This window comes from Ambystoma mexicanum, chromosome 9 (genome assembly GCF_040938575.1).
Source record: "Ambystoma mexicanum isolate Mex_15411 chromosome 9, UKY_AmexF1_1, whole genome shotgun sequence".
Lineage (NCBI taxonomy): Eukaryota > Metazoa > Chordata > Amphibia > Caudata > Ambystomatidae > Ambystoma > Ambystoma mexicanum.
This window is the reverse complement of record NC_090931.1, coordinates 154,696,293-154,712,773: the sequence shown is the minus strand read 5'-3', so window position 1 is coordinate 154,712,773 and position 16,481 is coordinate 154,696,293. Positions and strand designations below refer to the sequence as shown.

The 16,481-nt window shown below is 48.8% G+C and overlaps 1 protein-coding gene across 6 annotated transcripts in view; it reads left to right on the top strand.

The window, feature by feature from the left end:
- Positions 1-16,481, top strand: part of ARHGEF12 (Rho guanine nucleotide exchange factor 12) — a 1,284,704-nt gene that overhangs the window by 397,335 nt on the left and 870,888 nt on the right. For all 6 annotated transcript variants that reach the window (XM_069614339.1, XM_069614338.1, XM_069614336.1 and 3 more), the window contains one exon: positions 5,943-6,062. In XM_069614339.1, coding sequence (XP_069470440.1) covers positions 5,943-6,062 — 120 coding nt within the window. The remainder of the gene's footprint in view (positions 1-5,942; positions 6,063-16,481) is intronic.

Genomic DNA, 16,481 nt, shown 5'->3' with positions numbered 1-16,481 from the left:
GTCGGTTCTGCAGGGCTCCGCCGGTGGTGTCTTCGTGGTAGGTCGGCTCAGCTTCTCCCTCGTCGGATTCTCAGGTCCTGTGGCGACTTCTGAAGTTCCAATCCCCAAAGCCCTGCTTTTATGCAGAAAACCCCCATTCACTCAGCCTAGCTGTCACTCAAACATGCTAAGTGGTGAGCTGGCCGGATCACCACTTGGGCAAATCACACAAGAGTGCGACCAGTCCAGGGTGCCTAAACCCCCTCCCATACCCCCTGTGGTACCCAGACAGAGTGGTACCACTTTTGGAGGCTTCTGTGGAGAAGCCCGCCAAAAAGTGGAACAAAGGGCTCGACTTGGGTTGGAGTCACAGAAGAGAACACAAACGCCATTTTAGAATCGAGTCTTGGCAAAAAATTCCACGCGAATTAATATTAATTAAATAAACAGGCGGTATGGTCGAGGCTATGAGAATTAAATAATTAAAGTTGGTAGCCTCGAACAATGGGAAAATCCCATAGGAAAATATTTGCGTTCGATTATAAAAAGTAGTTTCCACTGCCACCAGCCAAAACTCGATCAGGGGGGGACGGAGACGTGCCCCCTCGACTAACAGACCCCGGGGCAATTGAATTGCCCCGACCAGTACGTCCACAATATGATGGTTTGTACTGGTTTCTGTTAATAATTTGGGACTAGTAAAGCCAATGGTGACTTTACATGCCCTGGGAGACAGTAGTCAGTCCCAGGGTATGGAGTCTATGGTGGGGTGTCACTATGACACCCCTGTGTTACTGCACGGAGGGTGCTGTGTAACACACATAGGAAAAACACATGAGACCCTATGGAGTAAAGGACCCCCATAGCCCATAAAACACATTACCAGTCAAAGGAATACCATAAATCATGTCCAAGAGTGGGAGAAAGAGAGTCTCACTCTTGGCAGGAGGAAAAAAATAACTCCTCCAGAAATCCTGCGAAGCTGCTGGGGGACTCACTAGGTTAGGAAATTCAGCCTAAAGAGATATTTCTGCCTAACATACCCGAACAAGCAAGGAGGCACTCACTCTCCAGGACTGTCCAAGCTGTTCCAGAACATCTGGAATTGGGCTCTCAAACACATGTCCTGTTATCTCAACATGTACCAGGGAACTCAATCTTCTGGCAGATGAACTCTGCAGAGACTTCCCTCTGACCACAGAGTATGAATGACGACTACACGAAGACATTGTCTCCAACGTTTTTGCAGAATGGGGCTTCCCAGAGATCGACCTGTTCACAACTCTGGAAAACACCTAATGCCAAGATTACGCCTCCAGGTACCCCCAGAACCGCTCCAAGGGGAACGGTCTCTGGATAACATGGTCAGGGAAATTTGTCTACACTCTCCCCCTAAACCCCCCCACCCCCGACTCCCCTTCTCAACAAGATAGTGCACAAGATGCACCAGGAACTAGTTACCCTGATACTGGTGGGCCCGCCAACCCTGGTTCGCTCATCTGATGGAGATGTCACTGTCTCCTCCATTGATACTACCCTGCCCGTACAACATGCTGTCACAGGACAGGGGCCAAACGCTGCACCCATGCCCACAGACCCTGAACTTGGCTCCTGAGGTCCTAGAATTTGGTCATTTCCAGCTCCCTCAGAGATGCTTGGACATTCTCAGAGAAGCGAGGAAACCAAACACTTGTTACTGCTACTCTAGCAAGTGGAAACGGTTCGTCATCTGGTGTAGGTCAAAGAGCATCAACCCGGTTGACTGGTCTCCCACACAGATTGTTCTATATCTGACTCACTTGTTGGACTCAGGTTTAGTCTTTAATTCTATTAAAGTTCACCTAGCTGCACTCTCTGCCTAAACTACGACTCAACATAAGGTGTCATGGTGGAAAGTTCCAGTTATTAAAGCCTTCAAGGAGGGAGTGAAGAGAATTAATCCTCCTATATCTAACCCAGCTCCCTGTCATGACCCTTGCCACTGGCCCTCACTGGGAAGTCCGCCTTCCAGTTAGGGCCAGGTCAAAGGCCTTAAAACCTCATCCAAGACTCTTTTGAGGTCAGTCCTGGCGCCTTTGGCGCCAGGCTCATAACCATCATTAAGACCAACATTAGAATGGGATTATTTACTTGGGACTATTTAACTTGGGGGGGGGGGGGGGGGCGGGGGAGTTCAGCCAACATGGAGGCGCACACACAGCTCAGTTACAAGGAACTGAGCTATGCGGTCTAGTCTTTTGGGTGTGGCAGGCCTGGGACTACTTTACCTGGACTACTTTGGGTGTGACAGGCCTGGGACTATTTTACCTGGACTACTTTACCTGAGACTATTTAAACCGCACCCAAACAGCAGATCATGCTTTGCGTTATTCTGCTGTGGGCAGCGTAACGCTCACCGTGTCCAGTTCTTTGATGCCAGTTTACCTGAAACCAAGGACCTCCAGAGAGAGAGCGAGAGAGAACACTATGAAACTTACCTGGAACAGTATCCTGTCTTCAATCCATCGCCGACTTCAGTTCCACTCACCTGAAGGTCTGAACTCCTTCATCCGGCACCGAACGCATCCTGGAATACCATCACCTGGAAATAGGAGAAAGAAAGACAGCATTAGTAAGTGTTTACTCACGTTTCCTCCGGAATGAAGAAAGCCACACAATTCTTACCTGGGTAGTCATCTCCTGGTCAGTATCATTGCTGGAACATTACAGCGCTCGGCGAGGAACATCGCAACCCCCAAGGAGAGAAAAGACACAGGTTAGCAATATAAAAGGCGAAACAGCGCCGTGCATTACTCACCGGACAGCATCGCGCACACCGCGCTTTCACCTACTGGCCCATGCTCATCTTCAAACTGCATGACAACACCAAAATACCTTTCCATACCTAAAAGGAAAGAAGCAAGACATTATTATTCGAACTAAGAGGAACATGAGAACTGCATATAAAGACTGTAAAGCAGCAAACCTACGGAGTCGCAGCAGGCCTGGATTCCCACAGGGGGGGGCTTGCACCAGTGAAGTAACTTGGTCGCTGCTTACCTGAACTTCCCTTAACTTTTGGATCATTGAATCACAACCGCTTGCATTGCTCAATTCTATAGTAAACCTACCTGAACAGTATAACTTGTGGAACTGGTGATTATAAGGCACTAGGCCCCATTCCATCTCAGGGCTGGACTTAATAAGAGTTGGGGGATTTAATTATTCCAGGATTGCTCTCAGGTGCGTTAACTACATTATATCAACTGATTACTTACCTGTGTTTATCTGGTTCAGAATTAACCGTTCTGTTATTTCCACTGATTTTACTGTTGTAAAGAAGGCATAGTATCAACAGTAAGACGGACACAAGTGACCACATTTCAAGAGTGTGATAAATGCCGATCTAATCCTAAATCTACTGATGGGAGCAAGCTAGGACCATCGAATAATAATGCATTCCTAGTGGGGACTCGTAAAAATAAAAGGGCCTATACTAAAAAAAAAGATTGCCAATCCTTACCTCTAAATACAAATGGGGTGGGGTAGTGTTTATGAAAAAAGAAGTGTTCACAAAAATGATATGTCCGGATGCTCAGGCCGTTGGCCTCCCTTCCCCACGTTTTCAGCACGGAACAAGGCGGTTCACTTTAGCACAGCACACTCTGTGGCTTCTTCGGCACAAGGATACAGTTCCATTACTAGCATCAGGGCCTTCTGTGTGCAAATCTTTTTACTTATTAAAGTCTCTTGATTCGGAGGGCCTGATGTATCGAAACAAATAAAGTTCCTTTCCTCTTACAAGTTCTCAATTCAGGTGATTCACTTTTCACCATGGAGCCCCCTCTGCCCGGCTCAGATCCCTTTTCTACAATGATTGTTCCCTTGGAGTCCCCTCTTCTGGGATCAGATCCCCTTCTCCAATGTTCAGAGAATATTCTTTCTCTGGTGACTCATGGTGTCTAAACAGACCCGAGATCTCCTCCTCAGTTGGATACTCAACATAGACCTTCGAATGAACACCCTTGTTGCGCCGGACCACTCTGAATACGGTATCTATCTTGGATTCAAAAGTACAGTCACTCCAGTCAATTATATTTGCGTCGCTGATCACATATGCTTCACACACTGTTCTCTTCAGATTTCTCCATACAATGTTGCTACTTGCAAACTTGGTTCTAACACAAACCGGTCTGCTACCAGTTTCCTTGACTCACCAGCTGTGCTGACTTTACTGTCGCTGCTTTGTTGTAGGAGCCAAGGACGGTACCACAGCGACAACCGCTTCTCCCCGCATTGGCTATCGACGCGGGAGAGCCCTGGGTACCTGTGACACACAATGCGTGTTTCCTCCGCTTTAATTTCAGGTCTTATTTTTCTTATTCTTGAAGGCTCATGAAAGTAATGGTTTTCCACTGAAAAGGCCAAGGGCACTTGACTCCTTGAACCCTCCCTGGTCTTGCCGTCTTTCTCCTCTTATTAAACTGCCATCTTGGAACTGCTGCTTCCTCGTGTGCTTTGCCTTGTTTAGAGTGTGCTTTTGTGCTCCGTCTTTTATCCATGTGTGGAAGTGTGATGGAAGTCAGGTGTGTGTGTAATGATCAGTAATTGCCGGACTCTGGCTGACTGTTTTGTTGGAACATGTCAGTTGTAAGTCTGTGTTCTACCACAGTGAGCTGTCCGTGAGAAAGGGTTTGTCGGAAAAGGGGTGAGGGGTATAGTTCCTAAGTATCCTGGTAGGATGGGGAAAAGGTGTTCCAGGGAAGGGGATTACCATGTCTCACCATCCCGTTTCCCACTCCCTGAAGACCCCTCATCCAGGTGATCCTCCTGCACTGGTCCACCCCCAGGAACTGAATCCGAAAGTGATGGCCGTGTCCTGGCCACCTGGATGACAGATCCCTGGAGAATAGCGGGTGAGACACCTTCAGGTTTCTTAAACCACACAGTTATTGAAGTATTGCTGCTAAATCTGCTAACCGTTGCTTAACTGTCTTAAAGGTAAAGTGTAGGAGTTCTACAATGGTGGATGCATGTATGTATTTGATACTATTGCGACAACCCAATAGTTCCATTGCTTAGCGTGTATTTTAAGGCCCTAATTAACCATATTTGTCTACTTCCCTGTCTAACTGGAGTTATTGAAGTGGTCTGTGTCCCATTGTAGCCCTAGACCACGCTTGCACCCATCTTGAGTCTAAGTCTTGCCTCTCTGCTACCCACCTTCATTGGGTTTGGCTAGGCGTCATTCCTGTTCAGCATAATAGGCTGGCCTCCCAAAAGCCACCCCTAGCGTTGATTTTTTGAAATCGTTTAACACCATCTGAGAAATATTACAGTATTTACCCAGAGTTCTTTTGTTTCACTGTTTTTCTAACTGTGCATTAGGACCATGGAGGTCTAGTATTTTAAGCCTAATTGTTCTTACTTTTGCTGGGCCTTTAGGGGGCATTGCTTGTTTTAGAGCAATCTGCCCCCATACACTGTATTATTAACCTACAGGCTATTTGCATTACTGTATATTTGAGTTTGGGGGAAATGCTGTGGAGGTTACTGTACTGGCATGTGGATTCTGAATCTGACTGAAGCATATTACTGTTGTCTAGTGATGCCCCGACCCCTTTAGCATGGACTTGCATAGGATTTGCCCACAGGCAAATCCTTTACTGATTTGTATACATAAAAAGAAAACAAACCTATTATAAAAACAACATACTTATTTGAATGTCTACTGAATATCTCTGATAGGGTATTTTTCAGTATACCTGTCCAATGTCCTCTTTTGTGTAATCTATTTGGCCTAACTGTACCCTGAATTGAGGCCAAGACTGCTCTGCTACATTACAAATGGAGGGAGATTGGACTATATTTGTTGGACAGCCTATCTTACTTTTCTAATCTTTTTGCACCCTTAGAAAGAGGGCTCTGGAAAGATCTCCTGAACAAATATCCATCCAAATATTTACCATCAGGTTTGTTTTCAGTCTTTACAGGAGGACTACGGTCGGGCTCCTTCCTCACGCCTCTTCAAAGAGATTCAAGAGGCAAAGAAACACATTCCACAGCTCCAGGAGCAGCTGTCCAAAGCCACCGGTTTACCACAGGTAATGATTGTGCGAGTTCAACTTGTGGGCAAAAGTGATGCTTTAAAACAGAGGGTACTCATTTAGTGTTCTGAGGCCCTACAGCCCGAAACTCCATCCAAGTAACTGATTTATTGCTATATCCAAATAGTCTTTGAAGAGATGAAGAATTCCGAAACATCCATTTAATTATGCTCGGGAATTTTGCTTATTCGTTGTGCAGCAAAATTGCAAATCCTACCATTCCTACACTCCCATTTTGCCTATATTCCCTCCAGTCCAACCTTGTTCCCTTCACAGGTTGTCTTCCCACATTTCTTGTGCATCATTTCCATGCCTCTACACTTTCTCACGCACTATATTCCCTCCACATCGACGGCCCTGCTTTACCCGTAATCCATGTCTCGCTCATCTCCTGAGATCGAGATCCTTTCGATATTCTCAACAGTGCACCAATGTCGCCTGCTTGCTCGCCTCTCTCCCAATACAAGAGAACCAATTGCTCAGCCCATCACATTTATGAAACTGACGGTCTTGTGCCTCTTTTTCTCCGAGTGCCCACAAACCTTGCATCTGTTCTTACAATGAAACATGACGTCTGTACCATCTCTATATCTTTAAACGACTAGCTTGGGCCTATAAACTATTTTAGCAAGTTAAGTGATTGCAAGCTAGTTGGTCCTACCAACCAAAGAGAAGGAGTTGTCCTCTTTGGAACTCCTCTGTTGAGTAGAAATCGGGGTCTGGAGAGCACTGGTTGCCGCACGGTGATGCAAAGGTTCTGCAGGCATCTCTGGTCGACGACGTCTTCACTTAGTTCAGTTACAAGTGGTCAACTTGCTTTTCACCTCTGGAACCTTACCTTTTATTCAGTTTCAGCACACTCTTCTGCAATCTCATAAGTTTACAGAAAGGGGCGGGTGGCTGTCCAATCGAGCCAGGCCACCAGTGGGCACTGGTTCCATTCAGGCAGACAAAGGGCAAGGGAGTTAAACTGCTCCCCCACTTCCTGCCTGCCCAGACACACTGGGGCCTAGGCAGGGACATCCAAGGGTTACCGCCAAAGACAAAACACTCACAGAGACCTCCCCCTCCCTGAATGGTAGAAGATGGGCTAACAAAGAACAACCACAATAGAAATTACTACATAGGTGACCCTATTGTGCAGAACCGGAACTCTGACTACAGTCTGCGGTAAAAAGAAGCACAATAGTTGGTAGAACATTTCCACTGCTACCATCCATAACTATAGGGTGGTCTATGTGACTAAAAAGTCACAGGAGCAGAGAGAAGGGGATACTTTGTTTCTCCAGCATTGGATCTTTCATAGATTCAGATGCTTGAATATTCCCCGTCGTCAGACTGGGAATCCTCGGTGATAAATTAAATAATAATAAATTTTATTTTTTAAAATAAATATATATATATATATATATATATATATAATATACACTGCCACCTAGCAGTGCATGTACATCGCCCATTATAGCCTATGAGCCACTTCATTGTGTAGTCCCTCCACCTCACTTTGGTCCTTTATGGCCCCAGCCAATGAGGTGGCAGGGCTTAAGCTCCGCCCCCGGCAGCCATCTTCAGATTTTTCACCGCAGTCTATCAGACACAGGGAATCCTCAAGCTCTCTGAGCTTTTTCAAATTCTTTCTTCTTTTCTGTGGAATATATTTGTAAAATATATTCCATCTTGTTCCCCTTCTTAGGGGCTTTCTTTCCAAATTAACCTTGGTGGTAAAACTTGTTGTTTTCCTCTCAAAATCGTCGACTGAACTTCTCTTCAGGAATGGAGGCACCTCAGGCTGTCAGGAAGCCTTCCCTGTTCAGGGACTGCACGAGGTGCAAGAAGAAATTGGTTTACTACAAGGACCCCCCCGAGCATTGCATTTATTGTCTGTACCCACATGACATTAAAAAATGTGAGATTTGTAAAACTTTTTCCACCAAGACCCTTCATGACCGGAATAGAAGTCTCCTTTCATACCTGGAATCCAGGGATCAATCTTCGGACGAAGAGTCTGTCAGAACAGCTCCTGTCCAATCCAGCATTCCATCTGAGAGGCAAACTTCAAAGAGAAGGGCCTCTTCAGTGGAAAGGAGTTCCTCTCCCAAATCCAAAAAGAGGAAGCTGGAATTGATACCCTTTCTGCCTCCAGTTGACCTGTCAAGCCAGAAAAAGTCAGCAAAATCTGCCTCCAGAGGTAAGGAGGAGTTTGCAAAAAACGGGGGGGGGGGGGGCAGTCATCGGCGGGTAAACCGCCCACGAATGAAGGGAAAGGTAAAGGCCCGTTATCGGCCATACCGTCAACGAAACCAGCATCGACGATGACGACGCTTAAGACATCGTCGACAGTTAGATCATCGTCATCGGACATGTCGACCGCGAAGCAATCGTCGACGAGCAAGAAACACCACTCGTCCACGAAGTATTCGTCCATGACGCAGTCGTCCACGGAACACACTCCACATTCGTCAACAAAGCCCTCGTCGACGGGAAAATGTCAGTCGTCGACCACGAATCCCTCGTCGACTGGAAAATCTCAGTCGTCGATGGGAAAATCTCAGTCGACAGCGAAGCCTTCGCCGACGGGACAATCTCAGCCGTCGACGGGAAAATCTCGGTCGGCGGCGAAGCCCTCGTCGACGGGAAAATCTCAGTCGTCGACGAGGATAACATCATCCATAACGCCTTCAGAGGCACCGCAAATTTCGGCAGTTAGAGGAATTACTGCCTCTCACTCTTGAAGCTCCTGTCATTACAAGCAATATCATTGAGAAGAATACTGTAACTGAACCTCTGGTACAGCAATTTTCACCTTTGGGGCACATGGCAGAACTTCCGGATATAATTCTTCAGGAAGAATTCTCCGATGCGGAAGTGGTGGAAGAGTCCATCGGTCCCTTACCGAAACAATACAGCCCTCCTTGGCACCCGTCCACGGGAGAATCCGAATATCCTCATGACCCGGTGCTCATGTTATCCGTGCAGAGGATTGTAGAAGAATTTTACAAACCGCAAAGGGAGAAGCAAATTCCGATTAATCCCATTCCTAGAGAGTCATCCCCGATTCCAGGCACATCGGGTTGCTCTCCTTACAGGAGTAGACAGCAAAAACGGATGAGATCACCTGCTCGAAGACCGAGGAGCAGCACCCACAGTGCTTCACCTACAAGAGTCCCGTCACCACAGTCATCGCACAGACCGCGATCTCCGGAAGTAGATCCCACCATGGTACCGTCCACCATCTCGGTATCAGACTGGCAGGAGGATCCTTTTGGTGAATTTTCGGAACCAGAAGAAGGAGAAATTACTCAGGAGCCAGACGCACCCAGTGATTGGGATGACTACGTCGTCGAGAAGCCCAGGAGGAGAGACTCGCCGGGCAAGGCCTCACCACCGGATGATCTCGTCTCTTTCCACACCATAATAGGTAAAGCCGCAGAACTGTTTAAAATTCAGGTTTCTTCGGAGGAAAGGCAATCAGTGCTCTACGAGCACAGGGACAAACGAAGGAGGACAGTGACCACAATTCCCCTCCTCCATACCATCTGGGATTCCGGATCCAAGATCCTATCTACGCCCTTATCGACTCCGGCGTTGGTGTCCAGGCCAGAAAAGAAATATAAAGCTCCGGATTCGGCACCGCTTTGTTTAAGGGGTCATACGAAACCGGACTCAGTTATTACAGTGGCGGCCAGAAAGAAACTCGCCAACCCCTCCTCACCGTTGTCGGCCCCACCGGATAAGGACGGACGTAAATTGGAAGCCATGGGCAGGAAAGTATCATCTTCTGCATCACTTACAATCAGAGCGGGTAATGCACTGGCCATGACCGCAAGATTCGATCGCGAGCTTTGGCTCCGCATGTCTAACTTGGCGAAACAATTACCACCGGAGCTCCAGGAGGAGGCAAAATCCATAATCGCGGATGGTGAAGCAACATCGGATCACATGATCGACGCAGCAGTTGATGTGGCCGAATCAGGCTTCAGACAGATGGCGCACGGCACAGTGCTCAGAAGGCAGGCCTGGATGAAGGCTACTAACTTTAGACCTGAAGTTCAGGCGCAGATACTAGACATGCCATTTGATGGCCAAGATCTCTTTGGGAAAAAGATAGACGACCATTTGAAGGCAATCAAGACAGACACTGACACAGCCAGAGCCATCAGTTCTTTAAAGGACAAAAGTAAGGACCATCGGTCTTTTCGTCCCTTTAGAGGTTCATCTTCCAAGTTCAGGGGATACAGTCGTTCCTCCTATGGTCAAAAAGCACAAGGCGGCACGTACCAAGCCAATAAATATCAGTCATCCAACAGATACGCCCATAGAGGCAGACGTGGCTCCGCCCAAGGGAAGTCGCAAGGCAAGCAGAACTGACGACCAATCCCCCCCCCCCCCGTCACCACGCCCCGGTGGGGGGAAGGGTGAGACAGTTTTTCCAGCGCTGGCGGTCAATTACATCGGACAAATGGGTGTTACAGGTGATCCGAAAGGGTCACACCTTGGAATTTCTGGACCAACCTCCTTCCCTGCCTCCAACTCCCCGCAGAGTGCATATGCTAAGACAGGTCATGTCCGAAGTGCAAAAACTGCTCCAGAAGGCAGCAGTAGAACCAGTACCCTATTCTCAGAGGGGAAAAGGTTTCTACTCCCGATTCTTCCTCGTCAGAAAGAAAAACGGTCAATGGAGGCCCATCTTGGACCGGAGGGCTCTCAACAAGTTCATCAAACGCATAACTTTCAAGATGGTAGCTCTACAAGGGGTGCTACCTTGGTTAAACAAGCACGACTTCTTGGCCACTTTAGACTTGGAGGATGTACACTTCCACATTCCGATCCATCCAGCACACAGGCAGTTCCTCAGGTTCACAGTGGGAGGGCTCCACTTTCAGTTTCAAGTGCTTCCGTTCGGTCTAAAATCGGCGCCAAGAGTTTTCACGAAATGCCTGGCACCGGTAGCGGCAAGTCTCAGGAGAGCAGGAACGGACCTTTTCCATACCTGGACGATTGGCTGATAAAGGCAAGTTCAGCTGCAAAGGCTCGTTCGGCAGTGTCGAGGACGGTCAACCTCCTAAAAGAGTTAGGTTTCTCCATCAACCAGACAAAGTCCTGCCTCGTTCCCAGCAAGGTGGCTCTCTTCCTGGGAGCCGAGCTCGACTCCAGCATTCCCAGAGTGAGACCATCCACAGAGAGAATAGCAGCGATTCTACGCTTAACTTCGAACTTCCTACAGAAAGAGACAACATCTGTACGCTCTTACAAATCCCTATTGGGCATGATGTCATCATGCATATTCCTCATACCGAACTGCAGGCTTCGCATGAGGCCGGTTCAGGAAGCTCTGGACCACCAATGGAAACAAGCTTTCGGATGCTGGGAAGACATTGTCCAGATTCCATCGACGTTGCACAAGGCCCTTCGATGGTGGAACGCTCCGAGGAATCTTCTACAGGGAATGCCGTTTCAAGCACCGACATCGACCCTCCTGCTGCGGACGGACGCTTCCTTATCAGGCTGGGGCGCTCATCTTGCGGACCTCCAAACCAAGGGATCTTGGTCGGCACAAGAGTCCCAGCTCCACATCAACATGTTGGAGCTCAGGGCCGTAAGGTTGGCGCTGAAAGCCTTCCTACCGGTTATAGCTGGTCAAGTTCTTACGGTCCAGACAGACAACACGACCTCCATGCACTATACAAACAAGCAGGGAGGCACGAGGTCTCAGATTCTGTCGCAAGAAGCCCAACAGCTATGGGCATGGGCCTTGCGCTACGGGATACAGATCAGGGCAGAGCACCTTCCAGGAGTAGACAATGTCCTAGCGGACAGATTAAGCAGAGAATACACAGCGTCACACGAGTGGGAGTTGGACGACAGAGAAACCCGACGGATATTTGCCTTATGGGGCCATCCGCAGATCGACCTTTTCGCCACCAGGAACAACAAAAAATGCAAGAGATTTGTGTCAAGATACCCCGAGCACCAATCGCTGGGAGACGCGTTCTCAGTGGATTGGTCGGGGAAGCTCCTCTACGCCTTCCCACCCATTCCCCTCATGTCGAGGGTACTTCGCAGGGTGAAAGAACAGGATTGTTCCTTGATTCTTATTGCACCCGATTGGGCACGGCAAGTCTGGTACCCGACGCTGAGACATCTATCCTGCAAAACCCCGATTCGTCTCAAATCACATCAATATCTACTGACACAACAGAACCGCAAGGTCCTCCACCACGACCTGAGGAGCCTGTCCCTCAAAGCATGGTTCCTGAGCAGCGTAAACTGATGCACCTAAAGTTACCATCAGAATGCTGGGATATCATCAGGGCCGCTAGAGCCCCGTCCACGCAACTCACCTACACCAGAAAATGGACCAGGTTTTCCAAATGGTGCGAGACCTCTGCGATCGATCCCCTCACGGCCTCGGTTGATCAAATTCTGCCTTACTTGTTGCACCTGGCTAAATCAGGGCTCTCACTGTCCTCTATCAAGGTCCATCTGTCAGCCATAGCGGCCTACACAGTAACCGCGGAGACGCACGCCTTACTCTCCTTACCAGTGATCAAGATCTTCCTGAAAGGGCTGATGCGTACTTATCCGCCTACACCTACACCAGTTCCGGACTGGAGCCTCAACACCGTCTTAACAGCCCTCATGCAACCTCCCTTCGAGCCCATACATAGATGCGATATGAAATTCTTGTCCTGGAAGACATCCTTCCTGGTAGCCATAACATCGGCCAGAAGGATCAGTGAGTTGCAAGCTTTGTCTTCGGAACCTCCGTTTACCTTGTTCCAGAAGGACCGTGTCATCTTAAGGCCTCACCCGAAGTTCCTCCCCAAGGTACTTTCGGAGATGTCGTTCACTGAGCGCATTGTTTTACCAACCTTCTTCCAGAATCGCGCTTCGGAAGCGGAAAGGACATTACACTCTCTAGACGTTTCTAGGGTGTTGAAGTTTTACTTGCAAAGAACCAAGGAGTTCCGCTCCTCTAACCGGCTATTCATTTCCTTCTCTGGCCATACCAAGGGCCAACATATATCCAAACAAAGCCTGGCACGCTGGGTATCGTCCTGCATCACCCACTGTCATCAGTTGAAAGGCGACCCTTTAACTAGACCGCCGTCTGCGCACTCCACCAGAGGAAGGGCGGCGTCAACAGCATTCCACGCAGGGGTGGCCTTGAAAGACATATGCAGAGCTGCCACGTGGAGCACTCTGCATACTTTCGCGAAACACTACTGCCTGACTGAAGATACCAACAAAGAAACTGCAGTTGGACAGGCAGTGCTCCGCCATCTCTTTGTATAAGGTAGGACCAGCCTCCTTTCCCACCTTTCCCGAAGTATGTAACCGTTGTGTTGCTGCATGGTAAAGGTTTGATCAGAAATATGTTTTTCTGTAATTATGCATATCTGTTTATAATGGTGGCATGTTTTAACTGCTTGGTATTCTATTCAAGCATCTGAATCTATGAAAGATCCAATGCTGGAGAAGTCTTAGTTACTTACTTGTAACTGTATTTCTCCAGCATTGGTATCTTTCATAGATTCACATGCGCCCGCCCGCCTCCCCTGAGAGGCTGCTCCTATGCTCGGCATCCATCATACTGTAATCTCTATGGTTCAAAATCTGAAGATGGCTGCCGGGGGCGGAGCTTAAGCCCTGCCACCTCATTGGCTGGGGCCATAAAGGACACAAGTGAGGTGGAGGGACTACACAATGAAGTGGCTCATAGGCTATAATGGGCGATGTACATGCACTGCTAGGTGGCAGTGTGTATATATATATATATATATATATATATATATATATATATATATATATATATATATATATATATTTCTGAGGCTTGTGGAATCTGCTTAGATCACATGCTGTGCATAGGCCGACATCTAGTGGAAGCTGCGGAGTATTACAGTTTGTTTTTCGAAAGTCGAAAATGGGCGTCGACACAGGCGTGCCAGTAATACTATCCCTAGTGTGACGTCCACTGTACCCAAGATCCCTCACGCGTGTAGGATCCTCAGATTGTTTTTTTCCGCCATACTGGTCGGAAGCATCTTGCGGAGTTCCCTGGCCTTAGCCATACTTTTGCTGTTATTATAATTTTAATTCTTATTCATTCCCTTCCCCACCCCAACGTCGACCCTCAACCTCGACGACGGCTGGAGAAGTCATCGACCGTCGACTGCTGCACGACGGATCTGGGCCTCGGTAGGCCGCTGGCCTCGGCCCGGGCCTAGTAGGCCGCTGGCCTCGGCCCTTACAAGTAGGGAGAGTGGGGGGTGGTACATACTCTTCACTCTTGATATATAGTTACATTTATATATATTCCTACACTTAGCAGCCCGCTGCCTTAAGGTGCGTATGGAGGGTACCCCTTTTCAATTCTGCCCCAAGTGCAATCGCAAATACCCTTGGGTCGACAGGCACGCCACGTGCAATCTCTGCTTGCCGAGGGATCACCCCGAAGCGAACTGCAGAGCGTGTAGTAGGTTTAAACCTAAGACACTTAAGGACCGTTCGACAAAGCGTTGGGCCCACCACGCCAGGCAGGAGGCCATGGCAGCGGAGGGCGCCTTCAGCGATGGCAGCGACGCCGTACTTTCGGACGGCGAGGGCATTACGGCGTCGAAAGACAGCCGACGAGCGCAGGTCCCCGACCTCGGAAGGTCGTCCGGCAAGGCGGCTATGGGGAAGACCCCCGGCGACGCAAGCGCTACACACCTAACACACACTAAACACACTAAGACCAACCGGACCTCGACGACGTCGACTTCCCGGAAAGAGGCACAAAAAGAACGGTCCGACTCGGTGTCCTCTGGGCGCTCTCGATCGAGATCGCCTCACGACGCAAGGCAATCATCCACTCTTGCCAAGAGTGCCTCGCTACACACACTAACGGAAGTTCGATCGTCGGGAGACGAAGACGACTTCCACCCCCAGGCCGCGTTCCAAGATACCGAGACCGCGGTTAACACCAGTGAGGCCCCACGCCCGAAGCACACAGATACCTTTCCAGACCCTCGACGCCAGGCGTCGAAAGTCTCTGGGGCCCCCAAGGGACAGGGAAAACATTTTTCCACGCACGGAGAAGGGGGGAAACAGCGGAAAGCACAGCCTTCCACCCCTGTAAAGCCTAAGCAGACAAGCAAACACAAGTCTACCCTTGAAAATAAATCACCTGCTAAAGTAATACCCTGTTCCAGGGAATGGTCCAGTGAAGACATAGACAGGGTTATGTCTAGGATGTCTTCCTTAGCTGATTTTTATGATAAGAACCCAGAACACTTTCTTTCATATAACCCTCAAGGGGCCACACCCTCAGGCTCCTCCGATCCCATCCCGCTAAGTAAAAAGCCCCGGGTCGAAAGACCTGAACCCTTCGAGGTTCAGCCTTACTCCACTTCATATTCTACTCCACTCCCCAGTTACCAGGGACAAGTTTTCCCTAGAGAGGACCAGGAGTTGGACATGATGGAAGAACAAACCGGGACAGATTACTATGCGGAGGATGAGGACTTGGAGGAGGGAGAAGATGAGCAGGAAATTTACAGAGTAGATTCCCCAGTACAAAGCGAAGCCCCAGTTACTGACTCTCCAGTTGATAACCAGCCCCTCCTTAACGAGGTTCTCGCCCGAGCAGCGGAACACTTCCACATCGACACCCACGGTGTACAGGAGGAAAGGGACTTCGCGGAGGAGTTTGTAGGAGAGAGAAGACCAGTCGCTCAGACCATCCCTATCCTCAAATCCATCCAACGAAGAATAGATCCTTCCCTGGTGAATCCGAACCTCACCAGAGCTGTCAACCCCAGAATTGAAAAGATTTTCCGGGCAGCCCAGTCTGACCCTCTGTATATAAGGGGACATCTTAAACCAGATTCCCTAGTGGTTACCAACACTAGAAAAAGGGCTGGCACGCCCTTATCTTCATCAGAAGCTCCTCCCGACAAGGAGAGCAAAAAACTTTACGGGTTTGGCAGGAAGGTAGCCTCAACGTCCGCCTACCAAGCAAGGATTGCGAATTCCACCACCCTGTTGGCTAGTTACAATTGCCATCAATGGGAAGAGGTCGCGGCGCTCATTGCCTCTGCTCCAGAACCATTAAAGGGCCAGCTGGCTCGGATCTCGGCAGAAGGGAGAGCCGTGTCTGGTTGCATTTTAAAAGCAACTTTCGACGCCGCTGACAACGCAGGGAGATTGATAGCAGAAGGTACTGTTATCAAAAGACATGCGTGGTTACGGCAGTCGGGATTCAAGACAGAAACCCAGGCTTCTTTAATAGACAAGCCAGTGGAACCCGACCTATTGTTTGGGAAAGCGGTCGAAGACGCACTTAAAAATGCCAAAGATGAATATGAGACTCTCAAATCCCTTGGCCAGCTTACCAACAAACCCCCTAACCAGAGGGGGAACAGTAATTTT